We start from the raw sequence: 11,605 nt of genomic DNA, 5'->3' as shown, positions 1-11,605 counted from the left end.
TCAGCATAAAAATAAAGTATTTTATTTTTTGTTTTTAAAAACATATTTTTTGTTACACCTAGCAGCCAGTAACAAATTGCTGTCGCTCTTAAATACATTAATAGCCTCTAAACATGGCAAACAAAGATTTAAGTAAACTAAAAGTTCATTTTTAATTAGTTTTAATGAACCTTTATTCCTGTCGTCCCGCCACTTTGCGTTCATAACAGAGAATACTCTTTCGGTAAATGCTGAAGAGGCCGGAACGGACAGCAAAAGTGACACTACTTTGAACAGATTTGGGAAATCGGGTTGCTCCGTACTTAGAAACATTCTCAAAAATATTGTATTGTGCAATGTTATTGATGTAAAAATACTCTGAATTTCGAATAATCGCTTACAAAATTACGATGTTTACTTAAGGCCTTAAATAAAGTATTTTTGCGTACTTTATGTGTCATGTAAAGTATAACGTACGCACAGTCGAAATAGAGTACAATACTTTATAATAAAGTACGGGTGGCAACCCTAATAGTCACATACATTGTAGTTCAAGTAAGATGTTAATAGATCTGTCATTTTACCTATATTAAATACTGTTGGTTGCTATTCGCATCACGCTCGTTTTTGTCGTCAACTTCCAGTCAACATAGAAACGTGACGGCTTCGAAACTCTACTAGGCACGTGTTCGAAATGTTTTCGTTCTGCAATGTAGTATCGTTCGATATATGTATAAATTCATGCGATGTCCCTAAAGTCCTGTCATAACATAATGCTAAAAGGTCGAGTCTCGGGACCGTAAGTAATAATAACGGATGGCCTTTAACGTAAAATACTTCTAAATTGCAACAGATTACTTGGTAAAGATAAACCTTACTTGATTTAATATATCCATTGTTCTTGACTGACTGACATGATCAGATACTATAAATAAACCACCATTAATGTTCTATTATTTATTAGTTATTTACTTAAATTGATTCTCACGTGTGTTTAAGTAAAAGTTATTGTAAAAGCTTTACGTATTTATTACTTTTCAATGTCAATGTAAACTGATTTCAATATCGTACCCCAAAAGATGTGAGTGAGGTTCTGTAGCATCAGCCCGTCTTCACTTGCTCAAAGATAACCGATGAAAATTGAGAAGATCGAAAAATAATAATAATAGAGGTTCTAATCCATATAATTTCAAACCAAAAATTTTGTAAACTTTAATACTTAACTTAATGTTGTTTTATTACTCCTGATCCCTTTAAATTTTTTGACCGGGCATAAAAGATGAAAACACCCTCTCTGCTGGCACCAAAAATGAACGCCGAAAAAAGGATCTTTATTACTTATTGGTAAAGGATTTCCCGGCTAGCAGGTGAACTGATACTGTTCTGATTTGAGTGTAAAGGTCGTCGTGTCTCGGAATTGCTTCCTAACGTTTTGCTAGCAAGAATAGTGAGCTTTTTCAGAGGTCCTTCTATTTCCGATGCTGCAATTCCAATCACACGAGGGCCTTGAAACTCGAATCCGAACAGCATCAGTTCTTTGAATTCTTATGTTTGCTGTCGCCCTTAAATACATTAATAGCCTCTAAACATGGCAAACAAAGATTTAAGTAAACTAAAAGTTCATTTTTAGTTAGTTTTAATGAAGCTTTATTCCTGTCGTCCCGCCGCTTTGCGTTCATAACAGAGGATACTCTTTCTGTAAATGCTGAAGTGGACGGAACGGACAGCAAAAGTGACACTACTTTGAACAGATTTGGGAAATCANTTTATTCCCGTTGAAAATCCTTTTCTAAAGGGCATCTGTTCCATAAAATAGAATTAAAAGTAAAATTACTTTCATCCTTGTACAACCTTTAGTTAACTTCTTTTGAGATAAATAACAAATTAGAAATTTTAATAGCATATTTAACGTACTTGGTATTTATTAAGGAATTGAATTTACGATGTAAGCGCTTTCGCAATAAATACAAAAATTGAGATTTCCTCGGAATACTCAAAATAAAAGCAAAAGCATGCTTAATATTTAAAGGTTTGTTGAATTCATTTCTAAAGATTTTATCAATTCCAAGTAACTCTTGTAAGTATTACTTCACGTTTTCTTTTCAAAAACTGAAGAAAATTACTACAATTATTTTTACAGTCGCATTGCTGGGCACGAGATTTTAACGTTATGTCAACCGGAATCTAGACAAATTTTACGGTAACAGATTGAAATTAATGAGAATGCTCGTTTCTAATGAGCAAGCCGGCAGTCTAATAGGGATGGGGGGTAAATACACAGGGTAAAATTATCCCTTTTTTTTTAATTACGTCATTCAGGTAGAGTGCTCAAAAATTTTTATTTCCTAGTAATCATATAATTAATTTGTTGTGAATAAGTATGTAACAGTGCATCAGTCCACAAAAATCGGTAATCGTTGATACATGCGGAATTATATACAGATTAACACAATAGATTAAATTAGAAGCAGAGTTATTAGTAATCCCCTATTATATTTCAGGGCAAGAAGTACTGTTAGCTCTATAAATATTTTAACAACAATAAATTGATTTCAATATCGTACCCCAAAAAATGTGAGTGAGGTTCTGTAGCATCAGCCCGTCTTCACTTGCTCAAAGATAACCGATGAAAATTGAGAAGATCGGAAAATAATAATAATAGAGGCTCGTAATGCGTGTAATTTCAAAGCAAAAATTTAACTAACTTTAACGCTTAAATTAATGTTGTTTTATTACTCCTGATCTCTGAAAGATGAAAACAGCCTTTCCATTGGTACCAAATGTAAACGCCTAAAAAGGATCTTCATTACCTATTGATAAAAGCTTTCGCGGCTAGCAGGTGAACAGATGCTGTTCTGATTCGAGTCTAAAGCCCCTCCTAGATCCATTCCTGATCGAGATATAGAATCCTAGGAGTTTCTGGACACTACCCCCATACAGTAATTAAAAAAAAAGGGTAATTTTACCCTCTGCTTCAACCTTCCGTTCCTTGTGGGCTGCTCACCTGCTCAGAAACATAACCCCCCTATTATTCGAACATGTTACTATATTTTTTATAACGTCGAAAACCTCGTGTCCACTTTAACTAATGCCTACATACATTACGTAACGACTGATTTTTTCTTTCATAACACAAATTAAACTACCCAAAGTCGGTTTTCATTAACACCTGTAAAGGATCAACGAAATGAATCATCTACGAGCAAGTTTTGTATCATTGATGAGCGTGTTATATGAACCAAAAGCAAATATAAGTTGAGTTCTAAATGACTATCTCATTTTGACTTTGATGAAAATCTTGGTCACAGAAATGTCTTGAACCCTGCCCAAACTACAACTAACGACAAGCGAAATCCAAATCCAAATTATTCCTATCTGTATCAATGAACCAGAAATACAGATCCGTCTAAAACCAAAACCTTTCTGGGAGGAATTACCATCCAAAGTCCTGCCGATTTACCGGAAGAGTTTAATGGGAAACAACCACCCATTTTTGAAAACATCGTATTTAACCATCAACAAAACGCTGCATTGCCTAATCCTTCAAACAACAGTGGCAAAATTAGGAATGAAATCGCCAACGAAAATCAAGAAGTTAATCAAAATTTGGATTATGCAGACAGTGGTAAACAAAATGGGAATGGTAACGAAAGTGGAGAATCCTATTCATCAGAGCCGGAAGATGTTGAGTATGAAGATTATATAGATGAGGAACCCGAAGCACAGAGGAATACAGAGAAACCTAGACAATTGACCACCACAACTCAAGTACCAATAACTACTTTTAAACGTACTTTTGTGCGACCAAGTACCACTGAAAAACAACTACACAAATCCTCATCGAACGAAATCAAAGCAGAAAATAGTAATGCTGAAGGAATCGCGCAAGAAGGTGAAGACATAATACTTAACGAAGAAGAAAACGAAAATAGTAAAGCAGCCGATAATGAAGAAACGCTTGTAAAATATGAAGATGATGAAGAAGAACAAGAAGAACCAGCTCAAAACCATAATAACAATAATAGTTCAGAATCTTACAATAATCTCTCATCTGAAGAACAAGAAGGCAACTCTACACTTACTGAAGGGCATGTAGAACTAAATTACACTAATCATGAACAACAAGGTTTGGAATATAGCAACACCACCGGTGAAGGTGCTGGCACACAAAACAAAACAATCAAAAAGCCGTACGAAGTTTTGACCATGAAGCCATCGTCTCTTGTAAAAGATGACAATTTTAAAGAGTTCATAGACAGCACAGGAATTGATAACACGTCCGAAATTTCACAAACAGAATTATCTGAAGATCCAAATAATCTTTCCAGTGAGACAAAAAGCACAGCCGCATCCAGCTTAAATGAAGAAGTAGAGTCATCGGACGTCGACACTCCTCCAGTTCTNAGGAGATCGGGCTGAAACTATAGCTACAAGCTATCCAAGGATGGTACTATAGAATGTCACCTCAAGGTAGGCCTAGTGGCGTCATCTCTTGGTTAGGCCGGAAACTTATCAATCCACCCTCGTATATCCATTGTTCTTGACTGACTGACATGATCAGATACTATAAATAAACCACCATTAAAGTTCTATTATTTATTAGTTATTTACTTAAATTGATTCTCACGTGTGTTTAAGTAAAAGTTATTGTAAAAGCTTTACGTATTTATTACTTTTCAATGTCAATTATCATCGACTATCTCAAATCTGTACAAGTTATGCAACCAAATCCTTCTCCTATCCTGAGTCAATCTTCGCATTTCCGTAGAACTAGAACATTCTATATCTCAAATTTTTTTCAAACAGTAATCTAATACAGGTCTTATCCTGCTCCTCGTTTCCCCTATCTATTTCCGCTTCTAATACGTCTAACTAGCCCTTCGTGTCTCAGGTGTTCTAACTTCTTATTTCTCCTTCTTTTTATCGACTTCCGTAGCACTCTTTGTTCTCCTATTCTTTACTATACCTCCCCGTTTCTAACCACTTCATTATTCCATTCACTATATATTTTCATTATTCGCCTATAACACCATACACCACTACACCATCACATCTCAATATTTTCTAACGATTTCTTTTTCGCTGCACTCCCCGTCCATGCTTCACATCCGTCCAGAGCCATGCTCCAATCATACACTTTTAATATTTTTCGAATTTGTTACTCTTTGTTACTCATGTTTCATCTGGAATTATCTAACTTCCTAGTTATCGAAAATGAACAACTTCATCTAGTTTTCCGTCTCCAATGTTTTTATTTCTTTTTATTTCATGTTCATTTGTAAGTGCCGTTTCCATTTTATTTAAAGCTGTCTCTAACTTGTATTGTCATGTATTTATTGCTATTTTATTTGCTGGCAATTGCCAAAATACTAATCAGCAATATCCATGCGCTGTTACTGCAAAACAACTCATACAATCGTCGACTATTCTTTTGTATTTTAACTAAGGGCGAACACGAAGAGTTTAAAACAAACTTTTAATCATAGAAGTTCTTTTGTAAACTTTTAATTAATAAAGTTGTTTACAATTAAGAGATGGACATGTTTTAAACAAGAATATAAACCCAATTACAAGCCGCAACCAATTAATTTTAACAAGCTCGGCTAAAATAACGAAAAAAGTACCCTTTAATTAAAAATTATCACTTCGTTCCAAGGTTCATGCTGTACAAACAATGTTGGTACTCGATTTGTAGTTGATTAGTTTGTTTTTTGTTTAATTTCACTCTTAAAAAGTCCTCTCGAAAGTAAGACAAATATAAACAGAATAATTTACATATTTAATAAATTAATACATAATGATGCAGGCCGTTTTACCCTTCTTAACTTAATTCTCTTTTTCATTTTGTTTTAGGGCAAAATTTTTTGTACCGACAGCAAACTGGTTTGGGTCCAACCTACCAACAACCTCTCTATTTCAACCAACCTCAATTTGGAAAGCCATTATTTGATTTGCAACGACAATTTTTTCCCCAAACCGATCTACGACCTTCAGACGTTCCTCGAAATCTTCGTCAAAACATACCTCAATACTTCGGCGATTATCGTCAACAGAATGGTCAAAATCCCGGAGCCCTTTCGCAAGATTCGACATACGACTTTGACGAAAGTCTTGGTCGCAGAAATGTTTTGAACCCTGCCCAAACTACAATTAACAACAAGCGAAATCCAAATCCAAATTATTCCCATCTCTACCAAAGAACCAGAAATACAGATCCGTCTAAAACCGAAACCTTTCTGGGAGAAATTACCATCCAAAGTCCTGCCGATTTACCGGAAGAGTTCAATGGGAAACAACCACCCATTTTTGAAAACATCGTATTTAACCATCAACAAAACGCTGCATTGCCTAATCCTTCAAACAACAGTGGCAAAATTAGGAATGAAATCGCCAACGAAAATCAAGAAGTTAATCAAAATTTGGATTATGCAGACAATGGTAAACAAAATGGGAATGGCAACGAAAGTGGAGAATCCTATTCATCAGAGCCGGAAGATGTTGAGTATGAAGATTATATAGATGAGGAACCCGAAGCACAGAGGAATACAGAGAAACCTAGACAATTGACCACCACAACTCAAGTACCAATAACTACTTTTAAACGAACTTTTGTGCGACCAACTACCACTGAAAAACAACTACACAAATCCTCATCGAACGAAATCAAAGCAGAAAATAGTAATGCTGAAGGAATCGCGCAAGAAGGTGAAGACATAATACTTAACGAAGAAGAAAACGAAAATAGTAAAACAGCCGATAATGAAGAAACGCTTGTAAAATATGAAGATGATGAAGAAGAAGAAGAACCAGCTCAAAACCATAATAACAATAATAGTTCAGAATCTTACAATAATCTCTCATCTGAAGAACAAGAAGGCAACTCTACACTTACTGAAGGGCATGTAGAACTAAATTACACTAATCATGAACAACAAGGTTTAGAATATAGCAACACCACCGATGAAGGTGCTAGCACACAAAACAAAACAATCAAAAAGCCGTACGAAGTTTTGACCATGAAGCCATCGTCTCTTGTAAAAGATGACAATTTTAAAGAGTTCATAGACAGCACAGGAATTGATAACACGTCCGAAATTTCACAAACAGAATTATCTGAAGATCCAAATAATCTTTCCAGTGAGACAAAAAGCACAGCCGCATCCAGCTTAAATGAAGAAGTAGAGTCATCGGACGTCGACACTCCTCCAGTTCTTCTAGGAGCCGCAGTTGTTTCTGTCGTAACAACCAAAAGTGTTATCAACAAAACCATAATCGATGAAACACCACTATCATACAACCCAAAAGAAATTCGGTCATTGGAAGAACGTTCCGAAGAAGAAACGACCCCAATACCAACTGGATCTGGTGAAAACGCAACAGAAGAATGGATTGTGGTAGCTTCAGTTCATACAAGTCGAAGTGTTTCCGGAGCCAGATATTTACCATTCCCAACTGTAGAGCAAGAAGAGAGAACTAAACTCTTGAACGAAGGTAAGGACATCTCGGATGAGAGTTTCACAGAAAATCCAAATTCAGGGGAAGATCATAAAAAACTCGAAGCTGAAGACGAAAAGAAAAATCACACTTCCACAAAGCAAAAAACATCTACTGAAAGTCTCATTGATAAATTAGACCAAGTACAATCAGACTTGTCAAATGGCTTAATCAATGGCTTTAACAATGGAGCAAATAATATTGCCCTAATCACAGAAGGAACTTTAGAGAAAACTGGTGATGAAATAATGGAGGTGACTACAACTACTACAACCACCACCACTCCAAAACCAACTAGCCCTAGCGTTATTATACGTAAATTCTCTCCAAGGGCAAGACCAACGACTACTAAACGTCCTAGAAAAACATCAAGGTATCAAACTGGAAAGAAAACCATTACTACAACTACATTCAAACCGGACATAGATAAACCTCAAAGTGACGAACCTGAAACTAAACACTTGTTTGAGAAACTGCTAAGCAAAAACAAACCTTCTCCAGAAAGTGAAGTGAAAAAGTCTGCAGATAACGCAACCAGTGTCGAGGAAACTATAAACCCTTCTGATATATTAAAAACAGTTAAAGAAGTAGATATTTCGGCATTTTTACCGCCTGGTTATAAACCGCCTCCGAAGAACAACACGTCAATAGTTTCATCAAAAGTAGCGAAAGATGACATTTCAAAATTGCTTCCTCCTGGTTATAAACAATCATCAGAAAAGAACTCAACGAAATCAAAACCAGATGTTTCCACAATAATTGCAGCTGCCAAATTGGACGATTTATCTGCATTTCTACCAAAAGGATATAAACCACCGAAATCTTCCTCAACTTCCAGCACCACCATTGCCAGTGCTATTACTACAACAACGCCAAAATCTGACGGAATTGAGAAAGTTCTATCAAAAGCTAAACCAGTTGATATAAGTGCTTTTCTACCGCCAGGTTTCAAACTACCATCATCCACAGAAAAATCCAAAACAGTCGATACAATTCCAATAAACACTAAACAAGATGATTTGGCAGGATTATTACCGCCAGGGTATAAACCTCCTGGTAAAGAAAGTAGTACAACCAATACGAACAAACCAAAAACCGTTACTGATCTTTTGGAAACCGCCAAAGAAGATGACGTTTTGGCCTTCTTGCCACCAGGATATAACAAACACCGCTTCACGAAGAAACCTGTTTCCAGTACCACACCATCCAATAGTGCAAATGATGGTAAATCCAGTATCACATCTACTACACCCAAAACTACCACCGCTGGAGGATTTAAGGTTGTTTTCCCAAGCAGACCTGGAGGAGTAACAAGAAAAACCACAAGAATTTCCTCTGCAAAACCGGTAGCCCATCTAGATGCAGCAACACCGCCAGCAATACTTAAAGGATGGCCTTCCAGGTAAATCATATCCGTTTTCGTGTTGCCTTTCAGGAAGTCATAGTTCGTGTTTATTTTAATGTCCAGAGCTACAACTGAATTCACTGGCTGGCCAACTCCTTCAACGACCCCAATATCTATTGAAAAGTTATTGGAAGCCGCGAGGGCAGCCACTTCAAGCTCAAGCTCGACTAGTTCTTCTACTACAAGCACTACTACTACCACTACTACAACAACAACTACAACTCCAAGACCTACAACACCTGGCATTTGCATAGACGAATGTGACCTGGCAGGTACCATTAAATTGGTGGGTGGAGCAAAATGGGTTCCAGAATTGCTGGATAGGAACACCAAAGAATGGCAAATACTCGCTAATGAAGTTCAACTTCAGGTTGTATTTCGTTATTCATTATCAAAGGACTAAATTCAGTGCTAAAAGTTTCTTTTATTTCAGTTGGAGGATATTTACAGTAAATCAGACAAACTGAACAAATGGTACAAGAAGATTAGGATTGATGGTTTTAGTGAAGGATCTGTTCTTGTCGACTATCTCGTGGAACTAAGTGACCTGGGCAAAGAAATTAATACGTTAGAAATCAAAAGAATATTCCATGAAACCTTGCTAAAGAACAATGGTGGACATAGAGTTCCAAAGACTCAAAACTTGGAAGAAAATGCTGTAGAAGAGGACAATATTTCGTTTGGAAAATTCGAAGTTGATCCTAAATATACTGATTTTATCGGTAAATTAATGAAGGAATCTACGTCATTTTTTATTACTTTATTAATTTCGTTTAATTTTAGTACTACCAAAACAAATCTATCCTTCTGTTGGATATGCTGACGATGACATTTTACTACCGCAATGGGCTATAGCAATCATAGTCATTGGATTGGCGTCACTGCTTTTCGTCATCATATTTGGAGTCACTGTGGTAAGTCAACAAGAATGTTAAAATATTTTTATAATTTATTTGATAATTTATTTTTTTTATAGTTAATAAACAGGCATCGAAATTCCAAAAAGCAACCAACACCATTAACCCAAGATATGCTCAACGAACTGAACAAAAATCATATGAGCGGATTCGACAATTATGGAGCTGATGACCTTTACAACATGGAGGACGTATGGAATGACAGACAATATGAAACGAAACCAAAAAAGGTAAATCGATAGTTACCATATGAAAAGTATTTTTAAAATAATCAAGGGCCAAAAGTTTTGTAGATATTTACGAATCAAAAAATGTATTTATTGAACGGATTTCATTTAATTCACTTTCAATACTAATTTAATTAATTTTGGAAATAGCGGGAACATATTTTTAGAGTAGGTACATGTTCTCTATAAGTTTTAAATAACGTCTTCTATACTAGATGAAATATTAAAAAATAAAATAATTCGAAGTGGTGTGTATTCTGTCGAGACTGCCAGACGCGGATCGCGATTTCGATCTTTTTGGATCTCATCAGCGCGTCGCAGGCAGCTCCGACAGAACACAGACCAACTTTTACCTGCTGTCTTAACAGCGCGTTTTAGAAAATACCACAAATGGCGCAGTAAACGCCATCTGTAGCTGTAAAATGTAGCATCGTGCTACAGATGGCGTTTACTGCGCCATTTGTGGTATTTTCTATTAAAAAATAGTTTCTAAATTTCGATTCCTTATTTTAAAAACGATATTATTTTAATTTTTTATTGAAATATTTTATCGAAAACTTATATATTGTTTTTTCGGGAATTTTTAGAAGTCTCTTGGTTCCCTTCATGACAACAGCATGCCGAACATCTACGACAGTTGGCGTTCCGAATGGAACGGTTATTATTACAACGGCTATTACGGGAACCACCCAGGAAGCAGTTACAGTAATCGCGGCCGCCGAAAATCTGACTACGACACAAACTTCTAAACAGAAAAAAATAATAAAATCCATACAATAGGTACATAAGCTATAAAGTATGTGTCCATCCCACGGACACATTACAACAATCAAATCATACAAAAAAGAAAAAAGTTTATAATAACAAATATGTAATACCCAAAGAAACAGCAGACGGTAATAATTATGTACGTATCGTTTCATACCATGGGTGACTTGTGTCCTGTTTAATGTATTGGATGAGTATCACGAACGCGCGTAGAACCAAACAACAAAAAGGAGAACAATGTACTTAGTATGATGAGTGTCGAGAAGTTCTAGTCATAATTCGGGCCTATATAAAGTTTATTATAAAGGCTGTCGTATGTAACTATGCCACTATTCCAATTCCTGAACTGACTTATAAGGGGAGGTTCGTACTTAAAAGAAGTGCTCAAGTCTGCGAGACGAAAAAGGATAACATCCAGAATATGTACAATAAAAGGTATCACAGCACTCCACATGACTTTAAACTGTCAGTTATTGATAAATATTTTATCGATTAGTTGACGATAACAAATTGTAAATATAATAAAAGAAGGCCATGTAGGGTGCTAAGTAGTATTTTGATAAAAGAAATGTTTTTATATGTAGATTAAACCAAAAATAAGTATATTATTAATAATTTATAATGACGCTTTTTTTCAATATTGATCGGTCTAAAAAACGAAGTTGATGAAAAAGGAAATTTTTATACAGGAAAGGAAAATTTGGTACTACAAAGTTACATTATAACTACCATTGTTTCCAGTAACAAATTTTTGAATTTTATTTTTTATATTTTTAATACATTCAAATATAATAAGTAATAAAATTTAAAAATAT

The 11,605-nt window shown here is 35.5% G+C and overlaps 1 protein-coding gene and 1 long non-coding RNA gene across 5 annotated transcripts in view; one reads left to right on the top strand and one right to left on the bottom strand.

The window, feature by feature from the left end:
- Positions 1-10,868, top strand: part of LOC108738740 (serine-rich adhesin for platelets) — a 278,975-nt gene extending 268,107 nt beyond the window's left edge. The window contains exons 2-7 of the mRNA XM_018472299.2: positions 5,833-8,875; positions 8,942-9,248; positions 9,312-9,600; positions 9,662-9,792; positions 9,855-10,025; positions 10,610-10,868. Of these exons, the coding sequence (XP_018327801.1) occupies positions 5,833-8,875; positions 8,942-9,248; positions 9,312-9,600; positions 9,662-9,792; positions 9,855-10,025; positions 10,610-10,771 (4,103 nt within the window). The 3' untranslated portion in view covers positions 10,772-10,868. The remainder of the gene's footprint in view (positions 1-5,832; positions 8,876-8,941; positions 9,249-9,311; positions 9,601-9,661; positions 9,793-9,854; positions 10,026-10,609) is intronic.
- Positions 1-11,605, bottom strand: part of LOC108738731 — a 469,009-nt gene that overhangs the window by 444,089 nt on the left and 13,315 nt on the right. The gene's annotated exons all lie outside the window — the stretch shown is intronic.

The sequence above is a fragment of the Agrilus planipennis genome, unplaced genomic scaffold (genome assembly GCF_000699045.2).
Source record: "Agrilus planipennis isolate EAB-ADULT unplaced genomic scaffold, Apla_2.0 scaffold192, whole genome shotgun sequence".
In the NCBI taxonomy this organism is placed as follows: Eukaryota; Metazoa; Arthropoda; class Insecta; order Coleoptera; family Buprestidae; genus Agrilus; species Agrilus planipennis.
Note: the sequence above shows the minus strand (reverse complement) of the source record. Positions and strands in the feature narration are given on the sequence as shown.